This window comes from Echiichthys vipera, assembly GCF_963691815.1.
Source record: "Echiichthys vipera genome assembly, chromosome: 4".
Lineage (NCBI taxonomy): Eukaryota > Metazoa > Chordata > Actinopteri > Perciformes > Trachinidae > Echiichthys > Echiichthys vipera.
The window spans coordinates 23,773,667-23,790,711 of NC_139829.1; the positions used below are offsets into that span (position 1 = coordinate 23,773,667).

The 17,045-nt window shown below is 40.3% G+C and overlaps 1 protein-coding gene across 1 annotated transcript in view; it reads right to left on the bottom strand.

Moving 5' to 3' along the window:
- Window positions 1–17,045, bottom strand: part of adgrv1 (adhesion G protein-coupled receptor V1) — a gene marked incomplete at its 5' end in the record, with an annotated part of 103,223 nt that overhangs the window by 26,596 nt on the left and 59,582 nt on the right. The window contains 2 exons of the mRNA XM_083911993.1: window positions 1,686–1,864; window positions 7,212–7,328. Of these exons, the coding sequence (XP_083768119.1) occupies window positions 1,686–1,864; window positions 7,212–7,328 (296 nt within the window). The remainder of the gene's footprint in view (window positions 1–1,685; window positions 1,865–7,211; window positions 7,329–17,045) is intronic.

Genomic DNA, 17,045 nt, shown 5'->3' on the forward strand with positions numbered 1-17,045 from the left:
GCATGGAATAGATAGATGTTTGGTTTAAATATCTGCCTTCACAGGAAATTACTGGAGCAAATGTATAGCCTGGGTTTAAAGTAGCCAGTCGCTAACAATGAATAAGTATGTCCAGTTAACACAGTTTATCATAATGTTAGACCCAATCAAGAAGATACAACTGTATATATATATATATATATATATATATATATATTTTTTTTTTTTCAACTCAAAATGCTGGCTTTGATATTTACTGCACTAGCAAAGGCCACCTGGGTGATGCAACTGGGGTAATATTTTTATGATCACTTCTGCCTATCACCAGTATGTAGTGAGGACTACATATTTCAATTAAAAAATCAATAATTATTGGCTTTTGCAGTATGTAATTAGTTGTTATGTATCTTTATCATGATTCACAAACATTTAGGAAGTAAAAAGAGTCTCAATAAATGTACCAAATGATTCATTATAATACATATATAATAAATCATTTACTTGAAAATTCTGTCTTTTAAATCTGACTTTTTGCGACTTTTATTATAAATGTATTTTCCTCTCATCTCTCCTTCCATCTCAACTGTCTCTTGCTTTTAGATACTTAGTTTGTGTTTAATCTACACTTGAATTCATAGACGGCATTGTATCTCATTTAAAGATGTAAAACCCACGGTGTGAAAATACTATCTCAACAATACAATTACAATATGCATGACTCAAAAATGCTCACTGACGTAAGGTCTCAGCTTGACACCTCTGACTACGCAGGCAGGATGAAACTGAGACAACTTGAGCTGAAGAAAACAAGAAGGCTACCTGTTTACACACATGAGGAGAGAGAGGGAGGGAGAGAGGGAATTCAAAGGCTCACCTATGAGGCTCACTCATTCCCTGTAAGAGGAAGGTACGCTTCCAGGGAAACTGAATACCCCTCTGTATCCTTGAGTCTCTCATGTATGCCCTCGCTGTCTCCTACACACCCACCCCACAGAACACACAGGAAACACGCATACACGCTCGATCCCAAGCATAACAGCCACACCTAAGGCCTCTGGTTATTTTTAGATGTGATTTAAGGGTTTCAAACTTCATCACTATCTGAATTCGCTTGTCACGAACACTTGATCACACACACACAAGAGGGCCCTGAAGCACATTATGCAACGTAAAATGTTTACTTTGGCAAATACATTTAGGGACCACTGTGCACGTTTTTACAAAGTGAACTCATTTGTTGTTTTCTAGGATTCAAGTGCTCTATACATAGATGGCTACAAGATATTTTTAGCTCCCACACAGACAAAGACACACAAACACACAAGATAAACACACAAGACTAACAATATATGCGCTATTTAAGGTTTCTCCCTACACCCTGCTGTGTGAAAGCCTCCACCTCCTAGGTGAAGAATCAAGTTTCTATGTGGGGAGACTCATGTATTCATTCATTTGATTGGGCAAGCTACCTCCTCACATGATGTCACTGGCTCAGGTGTTTTCTGTTTGTTCTACTCTAGCCAAAATTGAATTTTACCTGAGTCTAAAAAAGAAAATGAAGTCACCATGACAGACTCAGACCAGTTTGAAAAACACACTTACAAGTCTTCTTATGAAAACAGATTACAACAGTGTTGGATCAATTTCACTTCCTTTTCATGTGTGTGTGTCTATTTGTACGCATGGGTTTTGAAATATCCACTCACACATCTCCTTGAACCAGTCCGTATACACTGTGTATGGTCCATCCAAAGCCGCCGAGCAAAACAATGACCAAGATGATGATGACCAGAGCTGGCAGTCCCCAGCCCAACAGGAAGTAGAGAAGGTATCGACGCTCTGTGTGCTCATCATTCATCACCAGCACTTGCCAGAAGTTTACCGCCTGGGGACAGAGTTTGAGAAAACAACTTGTGTACAGCACTGTGAAGAGAAAAACTGATACATGCCTACACAAGCAACACCTTTATGGACTATAATATTTCTCAATAATGTTGTGAGGAAAGGCAAAATGTTTGGAATTTTTTTTTATCTTTCTTTGTAGACATTTGGTCTTCATAGTGAATAAAACACACACAATCAAGCTTTTATTACACCCACAATAGCTACACTTGCTTTGTAATCTAGCAGGCTTTGATAGTCTCATCCATCTGATACATTGAGCCCTGCATTGTTATATAAGCAGCTTTTCTGAACACCTGTTGGTTGCAACACATGTCTCCTTAGAAGACCTCAATAGACAATTTTTAGACCTCAATAGACAAACTGCACTAGTGAAGAGCAAAGGGCCAAGTTTTGAGTTTTAATGGGAAAAACAAAGTAGCTCTCCATTCTTCATCTTGTGGGCTTGAGTTACAAATTGATGACCTTTACTTTATGTTGTTTACTTCAAACTTGTACAGCTCGAAAGATTCAATTTTAATTAAAGGGAAAAAACATACATTATCAACAAAGCAATTCCTACGTTGTTCGGATTAATACACATTTATGCAACAGCAAAACAGCTATAATGAATAAAAGCTGATGATGTATGTTACTATTCATCTCTCCGTGAACACGTAAGCAGGACATTTGTACAGCGCCCACTGTGATGCAACAAATGACATCCCGAGCTAAGGGATGCTGACCTCTACCCCATAACCACATTGTATAACCACTGACATAATAAACATTGATGCACAAGCAAACAACACACAAATGAACACACTCACACACGAACACACAGAACTACAAGTTGTGTAACAGCTCGACTGCACTACACTGAGACAAAAGTGTCATGTTTATTAGATTCAAGAACTGCCTTTCCTTGGCTGTGGGCAGGCTGGAGACTATCTGGTACAGTGAATGGACAATTATTTAATCTGAGCTGAGCTGTTGCCTCTTCAGTGGCTATATCCCTCACCAAAATTCATGGGAAAGGGACATGCAGCATACTGTACGCATGTCCCCTCAAAACCTTTACTATATCAGTTGCCAATATTGGTAATCAGTTAATTTTTTCCCCTATAAAATCGGTTTTGGTCTTAAAAATCCCATATAATGCGGTTGGTGCTGTGGGGTTTGGAAGCTCTGCTGGTTAGGTGCTGATTGATGATTGGTTAAGCTTTTGTCTTATCATCATTTTTACTGTATTGGTTCAATCTAATTACAAAATATATTTTCTTATTTGTAAATGGTCATAAGCTTTGAACAAAACTATTACACAAATTCAACAGCGATACATCTTTCCAAAGACAATCTCCTTGACTGGGACTAGAGGTTTCTCTGTGGGACCTGACAAATGTGCGCCAGGTTGGGCTGTAATTTCTCAAAATTCCCCTCAGGTTTGAAATGGGTTTCTACAGATTTCATTCTTTTTTTTGTTTAATTTTATTTTTTAAATACAGACCAAAAGTCTGGGTAATGCCGTAATTAATATATATCCGGTGTACAGCTGTGTGTGACCAGCATCTTCTTGATATCTATTTAAATTTACACACATGGTAAAAATACCATGTGTGCTTAGGCCCAAAACTGCTATTGTGGTTCGAGCTTGGGTTGGGCATCGACAGAAACTATGCATGTCTATGTACTGGGCTTGATCATAGCTCTAACTGGAGCTTCTTCGTATTAAAGAAATACTCCATGAAAAGCTGTTGACAGTGTGTGCTGTGATCTAGGTTACTCAGATTACATTAGGGATTTTGCATTAGACAAAATCTCAAATACAACTGAAAATACCTGAATTGCTGGATACAACTGAAGGTACATGCTTATTTTGCAAAATAGGATCTTTGATGATTCTTGTGATTGAAGTAATAGCGTTGTTAGGAAACTCACCAACTGTTTGTCTGACCAGATGGTTGGTTGACTGACTGGCTAGCCTGAGGACCAGTGGTGGCCACTTATCCAACCATTATCACAATCAAATACATTTGTCTACTTTGGCAGGTAAAGTCGTAACTACAAAGCAGAAAAATTTGCACACTCTCTGTCTAATTACAGTCAAACACGGTAAACATACACTGTAGGCCACTGAAAGGGATTTAGCAGAGCTCTAAAATATTGTTATGTAATACTATGCAGTGTCTCAATATGTTGAGGTTGCCTCTGTGAGCCTCTGCAATCGAGAAAAAGCTGGTCTGGATAGCGAATCAGTCTGTTTTTTTGGCATTATGTCAGCACATATTCCTATGACCAAGTATTGGACATGCACACCTACACACACACACACACACACACACACACACACACACACACACACACACAGACACAGCAGTTATTGATCTGAAATCTTCTCCGTGGTCTGAGATGGGTTGCTGGCGCCCACTCATATAAGCTACTTAGCTGAAAGCAGCTACCTGATACAGGGGAAAATGAGCTGTGAGACATCAGTGGAGTCGATACTGAGGACAGAAAGGTTTTAAAGCCACACATTAATTAAAGATGGAGTGGCTGTAATATTTTTATTGTCAGCTGCTATAGTTGCTGACAATAAAGAAATGGCCGGGGGTGTTAAAGAACAAGTGCAATTTATTAAAAATTGAGCGACTATATTAATAAAAAACAGAACATTCCTCACATATTTTAAAAAAACTATTTGAACTCCTTATGGTATGAATCATAGTTTCTCCACTAGACCATATCAGCTCTATTGCCATACTAACTACTACCATACGTATCCAAATCCACTTCTTAAGTCAAAACACATTTCACGTCACTGCCACCCACCCACTGCTCGTCATTCAAATTCTAACACTTCTTAAGCTGCATGAAAGCCTTTGGTCTGAGCCTTTTTCCCTTAAGATATATATCACGGGTCATCTGGTAAATATTCTGATATGAAAAAAGGGCTAATCTTATAATACTCAACCTATAACAACGTATGTGCCAGGAGAGATTATACCCACTACGTAAACAATGATTATGTTCACTTACACACGTCAAAGACTGAAAAGGGAAGGAAACAAAGCAACAGTCAGTTAAGTAAGTGTGTGTGTGTTTGTGTGTGTGTGTGTGTGTGCGTGTGTGTGTGTGTGTGTGTTTGTGTGTGTTTGGGGGGGGGGGGGGGGTGTATCGGACAGCTCTCCTCTGTTTTCTGGTCTGCAATCCTTACAATTACTGTGTTAATGTGGTGGAACTCGTTTAGCCCAGACTAAATGATTTGTACTCATTATTGTTATCTGATTTATTGTTGGAAACAATATTTTATGAGATTTTGAGTTATGACGACAATGGATCACACTCCCCCACCTTAAAAGTCTTTTTTGGGCCTGAGTTTTCTCCATAACCCAGTCAGCCACCAGCCAAGTTAGTTTGAAGTAATTTGTTAAATGAAATGTATGGAGCCGACAGCAAAAATAAACAAGACAATAAAATATAAAGAAGTTGCTGACTAAACTCCTAAGCTCCTGGTTTCCTAACTGTTCAAACCTATGTATCGGGCTATATTCTTTAAGATTTAAAAACCCTATACAGGTGAAGAAAAGAAAGAACAAGGAGTTATTTGAAGAATTTAAATACCTGTTTTACAGGCCTCTATGACAGTAAGATCTAATTGTAGGCGAGCCGGTTTTTTCAGAGCCCTCCATCTTGTCAGGTTCATGGTCGCGATGCGTGTTGACTTTTTAGTTTGCTCTATTGTTAAACATATTCACCTTTCTACTTTCAGTCAGTCCCCTATATGTTACCCTCTTAAATCCATACACACACACACACACACACACACACATTCCTATTGCACTTCTGCCCTTTCTACAAGGCTGACTCAGAGGTTGGACGTTCCTGATTTCCAATTTCAAGTGTACGCAGCATAACAAGCTGAACTGGCAGACCAACGGCTGTCAGCAGCGTCACTAACATGGCGGCCTATCTACATGTAGAGAGGGAATGTCTCCACCAGACACACTGATTCGAATACTTGGCAAATAGGCAAGTAAAAGTGCTTTCAACAGAGGGTCATGTGATCAGTCACCATTGCTTTAACTCACTCTTTGATAGATTGTAATTTAGCAGACAATGAACCAGATGAAAATCTTACGGCTTATATCTTTAAGTTTAAGTCAATGATTGTGTTTCACAACAGGGCAGGTGGATCAGCTGAGGTAAAGGGTCTATCCCTGGAGCAGCGTTCCTCTCTGGATTGGCTGATGATGTTCACCGCATTTCTGTGCTCTATTAGCAGGTCATAAGTCATCTATAGTCTCTCTGAAGGATTAAAACGGGCTCAGTCGAGACTTACACTGGCAGCTAAAAATCATATATTTTTTCGCTTTTGTGTGGGATACATTTTTTTTAAGACTGTGTAAAAACAAACTGATTAAATAAGTGTGTATTTTGGTGTTTAAGCAGCAAAGAAAGTCTGTGGTAAATGTTTGATCTCTGTATGAACCAAGCCTTAATATCTTCTTCATGTGTGCATGTTAACTGCAAATTGAAACTTTGCCTGCCAGGCTTTGTTCTTGGCCTTTATGTCACAAATAAAAAGGAGAAAACAAAACAGAAGGCAGATGGTCTAGAAGGAGGGAGTTAGGAGCTGCTGGGGTGAGGTGTTACCTATGGGTGTTACTAAGTGGTACCAGTCTGGGGTCAAAGATCATGTCATGCAGCAGTCTGGTACCTCTGCCTCACCCCCTAATCAAAACCTGCCTAAGCCCACATGGTGGAGGAATGAAGTTTCACTAGTTATTATGTAAAAAAACACATGCCTCACATAGGGAACAAAAGAAAGAATGGGAACCCTGTTTATGCCAAGTCATGAGGAAAATGAGCAACAGAAAGAAAGGAGATTTCGCTTACAGGTACCCTTCAGTAAGAAATAATCTGATTTGAACGAATAAAAAAGTGATTGAATGATTAACGGCAAGAAACTATAGTGGAGAATCAAAAGTGGGAAAAAAATATAGGATCATATTTAAGTACTGTATATGATAATGCATCAGGAGATTATATCTGTTGCAGTGTATATCTTATACTGACGGACTGACTTTATTGGGTTACAGCCCAACACTTGGCTCCATTGTCTGGTTTAAGGCCTAGTGAATAGACATCATTGTTGAGGCTTGTGAACTGGAAAGACAGTATTACGTGGTGATAAGGCATGGCGAAACAGGCTCCTCCTCCCTATCCAGGCAGAAGGATACCTGGGGGCTGTGCTGCTGGTGTCAAATGTATATGAAAATGTACAAATATGTAGGTTTAATGGTTTTTGTGCTATATAAAGTCAACTCTGTTGCTTTTTAACCTGCTGTTACCTGTATGAGCATCCAAAAGAACTGACTGAGGTGGAAATAGTGAGAGAAGAGGGCCAGAGCAGCACAACTGTCCTCTGAAAACATTCGGCCCCTGAAAGCTGACACCAGGAAACAGATCTGTAGAGTGAGAGAGAGAAAAAAAAAAGACATATTTAGAATCAGTTACAATTGTTTGTAAATGAGCATGGATGAATGAATGAATGAATGAAGCACAAAAAGCGGCAAGTTTTTAGGCAATTACTGCATGCACAGGTGCAGTACTCCTTGCAGTGTCAGCAGGTCATATTGCGCACGAGGCGATTTATTGCTTGTTTCATAATCTATAATTTTTAAAGGAGACAGCAAGATTCAGATAAGCCCTCCTCCCAAAGAGAGATATCCTCTCCTGCTGACCTGTTACATCACCATGCAGCAAGCTATGCAGGTGGGAGCAAAAATAAAAACATAAACAACACTGACAAATATGTTCCTTTGGTAGCATCCTACACGCACAAAGATTCGTACAAATGTGTGGGTGGGACACGTCTCCAAATAACAAAATAAAGAGCATTGCTGAATGACTGCGAAAAAACAGCTTGTGGTCAGTGTGTGTATGTGTGTGTGTGTGTGTGTGTGTGAGAGAGAGATAGAGAGAGAGAGAGAGAGAGAGAGAGAGAGAGAGAGAGAGAGAGAGTGAGTGAGGCAGAGATAGCAGGAGCGAAATAGAGAGAAGCTTTTGGAGGCAGCAGGGCTAAAATTCAATTTGTAACATTGGAGGCAGGACAGTGTGGAAAACCCATGAGGGCAGCAGAAAATACTGCTCTGCTGTCCATCAGCGAGCTTCATTAACCTCTGGCACTGAATGTGGTGCCAACACAGCCGGGCGATTGTTATATAACCTACAGCCTGTCGGCCTTATGCCAGTGCCACGGACCAGAAAGAGGGTGAATGGAAGGGAGTAGGAGAGAGAATGATAACTTGGTGTCACTTAGACGATATTCATTACATGCAGCAATCAGGGACATGCAGTAGTAGCTGAAAACCCTGACTATATTTGCTCTTATTACCTACATATCACATACAGTAATATAGGCAAGGTGAACTGTGACATGACCTGCTTTCAACACTTGATGATGATATTAAGTGACAAGCCCATTCGTTGACACCATACAGTAAATCTTGCGTCTTTTCCTCAGAAGTCTTTTCTTTAAAGGCTCTTAACAACAAATTCCACCAGCCCTGGCTGTGTGTTCATTAAAAGACTCAATCAAGTGCCTTTTTCTCTCTCTCTTTGTGAGTTTCTTTTTCCTCTGTCCTATTTTTTTATATATAGAAAACCCATCTGGAAAACCCTAAATAACCATTTTTTTCCAGTTCTTACTAAACCTGTCTGCATCCTCCTGTTGAGTAAGGGGAAAAGTCAGGGCCTTACAGAAAAAGGAATCATGAGTCAGTTTCCCATCCATGTTTCAAGCCCCGCGGGTTGTGAGTGGGAGGGATGGCACAGGAAGGAAACTCGTGCCTGAGCTGCCTGGAATCGTGCCTGAGTTGGGAAGCTGTTCAGGTAGCTTATGGGAACAAAGATTATGCGGCGTGTGTTTTTGGCATTGAGTTAGCCTCATTTCAAAGGCACAGTATGACACACCACCTATCCTCTCAAAAGCAAAACAATAGGGAAACAACCAAGCGAGAAATGCTAAAAAAAACACTACAGAACGCTAGACACATAATCATAAGCAAACACGCAGTACATACACGCATGTTGGTTTAACACAAAAGGCTCTAATTTTGTTGAATCAAGCGTAGGGCACAGTCTAGTGCAGCAGGTTCAAAGGGGGTGGCAATGCATTTTGTGGCTGTGTGCACCAAGGGCACACATGGAATTCTGTGGGATAAATTATCAATAACATATACTGCCTATCACTTTGTCTCAGCTCATCCTTTTAAATAGTTTAATTTTAAGTTCCCATATTGTAAAAAAAAAAGAGATTTCCATTTTTGTGATAAAGCAGGTCAAGGTGCTAAATAAATACTGAACGTATCAAAATGCTCGATCTACAGAGAAATGCACACAGCCAATAATCAGAAACTTTGCCTCAAATAAGCTGTCAAGACTCCTGCACGGTTGTGATTTCACAACTTTACCATACATATATTGGTAGAAAGTGCTGCTAGAACTGTTACAGTCATTCTCTGGCTGCAATGATGGTGCAAAGTCGTCTTAAGCGAAGACGCAAAAGAAGTGGTGATCAAGCAGAGCAGGCTGGACTTTTTCTGGAGAAGGCTTAAAAAAACAGGCCTTAAAGAGTTTCGTACAGAGACTAAAATACAGGTATATTCAGAAAGACAGTGTGAGAAAAATGCTAATATGTTTTGCAATGTTTAAAGCGTGAAAATATGTTCTTGTACAACCTCAAAATATAATTATAAAACAAAAAATTAGCTCAATATGGGACCTTTTTCATTTGATCTGGCTGTTTCTACAGCACATGCAACAACATTGTGTCCACTGAAACACTACTCTAAGTCTTCTTAACACAGCACAGCTTTGGGCAACGCTCCCAAACAAATATACTACAGTCTTCCGTGACAAACCCTAATAATTACAGGGATACTGTAACTATTGAACCACTGAAACTACTGACCTGTGGTGAAAGGATGACAAAATAGGTGGAGAAATGGCCTTGTATGGAAAGGAGGGCAAAGGGCTTTAAAGTGTATTCATATGCAGTGGTGTGAAGGTGGCTTACACCCAGATGTGCATGTCTGTGTCCTCCATGGAGTTGGGCTAGTAACTATCTGGCTCTGGTCCGGGATTGAAAACAGGTAAACAGGTATGGTGAATCAGTCTGGGTGAGTCAACCGGTAAGAGGGTAGATTCCACAAATATTTATTTGATTAAAGGCCCTTTAATAAGTAGTCACACAGGTACACATACACAAGGTCTGACAGGAACTTGATCTGACTTTTTATTGCTTTTGTGCCTATTACATAATAATCTTGCTAATACATCACACCTAACATCATATGGTTAAAATAGCAGGGTTGGGCATCAAAGTGTAGATCACAAATTTATTAAAACAACTTAGCCACTTAACTACTTGTTTATGTGACATTAAAGGAGAGCCTGATACACACACACACACACACACACGCGCGCGCACACACACACACACACACACACACACACACACACACACACACACACACACACACACACACACACACACACACACACACACAAACACACACACCGCAGGAGTTTTATGGCATACATTGGAACATGTTAATGAAACTACATACACAGGTACCCATCCTCCCTGGAGCTAATTACACTAATTGCACACAAGCAAACTGAATGTCTAACACTGAACTCACACACAGATACAATAGTAATCTATGGTTCAAGCCGTACATTTGTGTTAAGGTCAACCTCTATGGATTTGAAAGGACTCTAAAGTCAAACTATGTAACAGGGCTGGGGTTGATATGGATATTGCCTTTGCGTAAGCCCATTAGTTGAGATTAGCTAAATAGGTATGGAGGTCACCGTAGAAACTGTGGCTATTGTTCAGTCCGTTGCGAAAACAACACAGGTACATCATGTCAGCACTGTACTAATGATGACCTGTCACAGTTAGTAGGGTGGGGAGGTGACAGGTGGGGACGTGGAGTTTATCAGACCCCTATCTACTGCTCTGTCCTTTGTCCCCGGTCCACCTTCTCTTTTGTGTAAGACACCAGGAGTCGACCTGTCTAGACCCTCAGGCTACAGACTTATTCAAAGTAGAGATTGGGAGGTGCTGCAGGACTCTAAATACAAGTCATGTCAGTGTAGTGTGTGTGTGTGCGTGTGTTACGTGCATGCTTGCATGCTCTCTTGTAAGACAGAAACCACCAAAGCTCACACACACAATGCCTGAATGCAACAAATTTATTACCCCATTGTATAAAGATTATAAATCCGGTCTCACTGGTGATTTTGTCCACCCAGAAAATGACTAGAGAGCTAATGAACAAGCTAGCGAGCAAGATATACTATACTACTATATATATATATATATATATATATATATATATATATATATATATATATATATATAGAGAGAGAGAGAGAGAGAGAGAGAGAGAATATAGAAAAGGAAATATTACTGTAGGACACACAGGCCATGAAAAGCACTTAAGGATATAACAAAGTAGAGTTCTTCTTCTACACAGTGTTTTGTGGCTTTGTCATCATAGTCAAGACCTTAGGTCTGAACTATTGGTCCATCATGAGGCTAAATATCCCATCAGAGCCCCCCCACCTGGTTCTGTGGCCCTGAAGCACCAAGGAGAGCGGTTCAGAGTCAGTTCACTGTTGTTGTTTTTTTTTTTTTCTACTGCTGCCTTGGAGGATTCTACTTTCTTTAGACAAGTTTACACCTCATGTGTTTGTTAGCCTTAGCTTGGCCGTGTAAATGATAAAGAAGCTGACAGCAAACTGGCATAATACCAAATGGTGTCAAGAAAACTGAAAATCAAGAGACATTAAGAAAAAAATAACTACAACACACTACAGTACAAAAGAAGTTATATCATATAGCTACACTGCTGTTTAATTATGAGGCCTAACAAAGGAGAGAAATGCTGAAAAAAACAAACACACAGGAAACATAATATGTTCATGCAGCTACTTTGGGCTGCTGCTTGTTGCAGCTCTCACCCACCCATTGAGGTCTGCTGCTGATCGATAGCCCAGTGTGCTGATGCTATAGCTTAGTGTATCACTGTGGCTAAAAATAGCATCTGCCTGATGCATTACATCACTGAGGGAATGGGGTCTTAGCTGTCTGCCTGCCAGACTATCCATCTAGACTCGTGTCCAAAACACTTAACCTCCACCTCTCCCCTCCTTCAGCCTCCTGTACCCCATCCTTTTCCCTCTACCCCCAAACTCCCTCTCCATCTTCTGCTCCACCCTTCATCTCATCTCCCCCTCCTCCCTCTCTTTTCTCCTTCACCTCCCCCTTCTCTCTAACAGCTACCGGTCTGATCTAGCTGGTTCCAGCCTCAGCCTGCACCCTGGGTGTTTCCTCTTATGCCTTTGTTCAGGAAGAGATAAAGCAAAAGAAAGGGAGAAAGAGAAGTATATTAACCCTTACTCCCTTCATCATTTTCTCACAGTAGCAATGCCTTCCTATTAAGCAACTTAAGTCCTTATAACTATCAGTCAAACCACCTCTCCTCATTCGCAGCTTACAATTCACAATATTCTTCTCTCGTTCAATTATTTCAGTTCCATTCAACAGACTTTTACTTACACCATTAAGTATGTGCAAGCATCATCAGTGTCTTCACGTGTCACAGCCTCTCAATTGAAGTGTGAGTTATTTATGTGCTGAAGCACACAGGACAGCCAGTTGCAAGAGGCAGGTCACATGGGGATGGCTGATAGGTGGGTTAGTGGGCCAGTGTGTGTGGCGATGGAGGAACATTTGCTGACAAGACATATGAGGTTGTCAGAAATAAAAAAAAGGTGAAGACAAAAACAGACAAGGACCAGTTTAAGTCGCTACATTCCAGGTGCAATGGAGGATGACTAAATTTTACTGGTGCGAAGTGTGGAACACTTAAGACTTTCACAGAGCCGCTGTTGTTAAATTCTCAACATTTTGAGCCTCACCGTACACTTTAACACTCTGTGCATTCCACTAATGAGCGGCCACGTCAAGTGTTTTTTGAACAGCATGTCCGGCTGCTTAAATGTCAGAATGCCGAAGTAAAGTTCACAGGTGTTTTGTGTTGAACCTTGGGCTGAGGCTTACTTGCTGAGCCAGCTGTTGGCAAATAAACACCACTCCCTTTTAGTCTGTTTCACATTCAAACAACCACAACACTCTATCTACATGAAGTTACGTGAGCACACACTGCCATATGGTAAGAGAGTGTCTATGTGCTTCTGTGAAGCAGGGAGGGACGCTATCAACATCCTTTACCACATATTCTAGGAATGACTGATATAATAAAGGATAAGCTCAGAGCCCGCAGGTTTCGGAGTTTCAATGTGATCCGGTGTGACACAGCAATAAGAGTCTGTCAGCACTTTGAAGAGTAAGAGGCAGCTAAAACAACCTCAAACACACAACAAGTTGACAGCGTCATTAGTGTCATTGTTGCAAATCAAGGGAATGCAGAAACCAAGACTATCCCAGACTAATATTTTGTAGAATACATAATGCCCCTGTATATTTTGGTTGTATAACATTCCAAAAGACAGTGCATATTTTCAAAAGCAACCTAAATTGTTTTAACACTATTTTTAAAAATAATCTGATGTTCTCTTTGTGGTGTCCAGACTAAATGTAATGGTTATACAACTCGTAATCAGTTCCTATTTAGTTTAAGCACAATGTACTCCTAATGTGCTGTTGCTGCATCTCCTACACACGTTCATGCTAAACTCACCAAGACCAATGCTCATGCTAACTACACAGACAATCTCAGCAGAAGGCTAGCATCCCCATTTAGCTGCATTCCAGCAGGCCTTGTCTCTAAGTTTTTGCACTTCAGTCAAAGAGCGTCTGCTGCTGGAAACCTGCAGCTGCTTTCGATCACAACGGGGCTGCTTTCAAGTAGCCTCTTGAATTTCCTTCCTCCAACATCTGGTGTGAACTAGTCTGGAGACCAGACAGAGAACTCTTTGGGCTGTAAGGCACGAGACACACGCACATGGATTCACACAGCATACACACAGCTATAAAAACACTGCAGTCAGCTGCACGAGGTCAACTTAACACACACACACACACACTCAATTGGTCTACTTTCCCCACAAACCTGTGTATTTGTGTGTGTGTGTGTGTGTGTGTGTGTATGTGCCATTTTGCATGACGTGGGTGTGCACCAACGTGCAAATAGAATTATATGGTCTGCTGCAGATGAAATGCCACAAAGCAAAACATCATGAAAACATGTCCAGTTATATTTATAAATGTTGCTCTGAAAGTACTTTGATGGCTTCCAAGGCCTTATGTCTCATTGAGATGCACAAAACATCTTCATGTGCCAACAATTCAGAATCAGAGGCAGGGGGGTGGTGGTCTAAATGATATGTAACATGCTTCATAATATGCAAAATTATGCACACACGGTGACCTGTAGCATCACTTCCAGATCAACAGGTAAATGTAATCATATTGATCAGAAAGCTTACAGAAGCCAACATAGACTAAAGCAGCCTATCTACTGCTGTCCAACACGACATCGATCCAAGAGAGATCCCTTCCGTGCAAATTGGCTGATCTGCAGCAGCCCTCAGTGTCTGTCAACAAGTGGCTGTACAGCTAATCAATTTGTGAAGAAGTTTAATACTGTATGCTCCATTCATGCTGCTCCTACATGCAAACCCACTATACGTTGTGCTTTGGTACCTCACTGGGTCATTTAGACTTAACCATAGACACAGCTGCCCTATCATGCCCTGCATATTGTCTCAGTCGGGCCGCTTCAACTACCACCAAATGTGTATGCTGTTTACATCTTAAACATCTCTACAGTTCAACTAATTCAAATAATAAGAGTTGGAGGATTTGACTCAAATTGTTTCCTTCTGGGTATCAGTGCAGCAATTTCTTTCTCAAAAAAGGTCCAGTCATAAAAAGGAGAAGCGCTCAGGGGAGTGATTGATAAGGCACTTCATTCACATGTACTATTGAACTTGACTCTGGCTGTGGAACTACAGTGACCCCTACAGGTCGTAAGTAGGTCTGTGTGTGTGTGTGTGTGTGTGTGTGTGTGTGTGTGTGTGTAGAGAGTTAAATGAGTGGGTATGTGTACATAAGGCCATCTGTGTATGCTTATGTATATTTTTGCATTCATTAATGCAAGCATATGCATGCGTTTCATAACTGTGACATCATGGAGCTGGCTGTTTCTTGACAATATTGTGAACAGCATTTGTGTGTGAGCATATTCACAGAGAATTTGTGTATATATGTGTTTATCTGTGTGTGTTTGCCTTGTCTTTAATGTTTTTGTCACCAAGATATGTTTTTTTACCTATTGCACAATAAGCAACATGTCTGCTGTCAGGATTATAATAAACTGCAATTGTTATATTATACTGAGGCTAAGACAGATTCCACATTCAAACAGTAAAAACAAACTGACCCAGAAGACTGATTACATCTGTAATCAACTGACTGATAAACCAAGAACAAAGGACCCTATAATAGCCACAATTATATTTGATTACCATTCACCATTTCCTTCCTCTGTTGAACATTTCCTGATTCTCTGAGGAAGTTGGGCGACTCTCATTTTATATTTCAGGTCATTAAGCTGCATTATAGAGCTTGCTCAATTCCTCTCTCTCACTCTAATGTTATAGTTTACCAGACCTGTAAGGGCTTTAAAGGCTTTCAACGTAATCTTCACAAGTTATTACTTCATGTCAATATTAATATTAACATGTATAATATGGGTAAAATGACGGATAATTAATGTGAATATTCTGTGTCAGATGTTACAACAACTGGGAAACATCCTGCTTAACTTTAACTTTGTTTAACCCAGAAAACAAGTGCAAACATCAAGCTAGAATGGCAACGTCACTGACCTCAACCAAAAGTTTCAGGGAAACCAGGTTTTCACTTCTGTAAACCTCCAAGGTTCACTCCACTCTACACACACAAAGGTCAGCCAAGACAAGCTGTCAAACTCCAAAAATAGAGCAGGATACTGGGGACTTTGACAACTGTAGTCTCCGACTTTGTTTATCATTCACAGCGTCAGCAGCCTGTCTGATAAAGTCCTTGATGACAAACTGAATCACTCCACAGATTCAGGAGTAGTAGTAGATGCATGGAGAGAATACAAAGTAGAGCACTAAGCTGACCAACAGTGACTAATGTTACATGTTAAAGAGATTTCTGTATGCAAGGGTATTTATTATACCCTGGTCTTAAATTTTTAAATTATGAGCCTGCCATAATAAAATAAGATTACAGGGATGCCAGCAAGTGATAAATGATACAAGCCCTTAACTTGACTTGCCACAGGTGACTTTACTCCCAGATATCTATATACTGATTGTATTATCTTTATCCACTGAAGCAGGTAATGGATGGGAAGTCAATGTGTTGCAGCTCGAGGGATGTGATAGATCATATTTGTTGGATATCGATTGCATATAAAAGTAACTTACAATTACAGCAGAATAACCATGTTTTTGTGAATCTGTATTTATGGACGTAAAAAAGTGACTTTTTATACTAGCTCAAGGTGTGTGTTGCTTTAACAGCCCATCACCTCAGAAATAACTGCCCCAGATACTGACAGCTTGCAGGATGTGTGCTGTCTCGTGTCTCACAGCTAACGCAGGAGCAGCTACTGAGGCCTCCTGTTGCTGTTTACTGTGTTACTGTGCTTTTTCTGGAAATAGAGGAAAGTTCATGGAAGTATTTCTAGGGTCACAGCTGTTAGGACAACACACATTTGGCAAAAATGGAGTGTAAATTCCAGAGTCCAGAAAGAACAGAGTCTGCTGCAGCACTATGTAAAGTAAGAAACCAACTGAACCAAATGACATTGTGCTTGTAGATATAAGTAAGTCAGTTATCACAGGTGCAGACAGGTGACCACAGACACACATACGCAACTGCTTGTAATGTAAAAGCACAGCAAATGCCTATTATGATTACTGTAAATACCACACGGCTATGTGGCATTATGTGGACATAATCACATCATTGATTACTGAAATTAACAGTGAGTTTATGACTGAGCATAACCAGTTTTGTATTATTGGTCAATAAGTTTCCAAAAAACTGGTTTACTGGATTGACACGGATAGCTCACATTAACAGAATATTG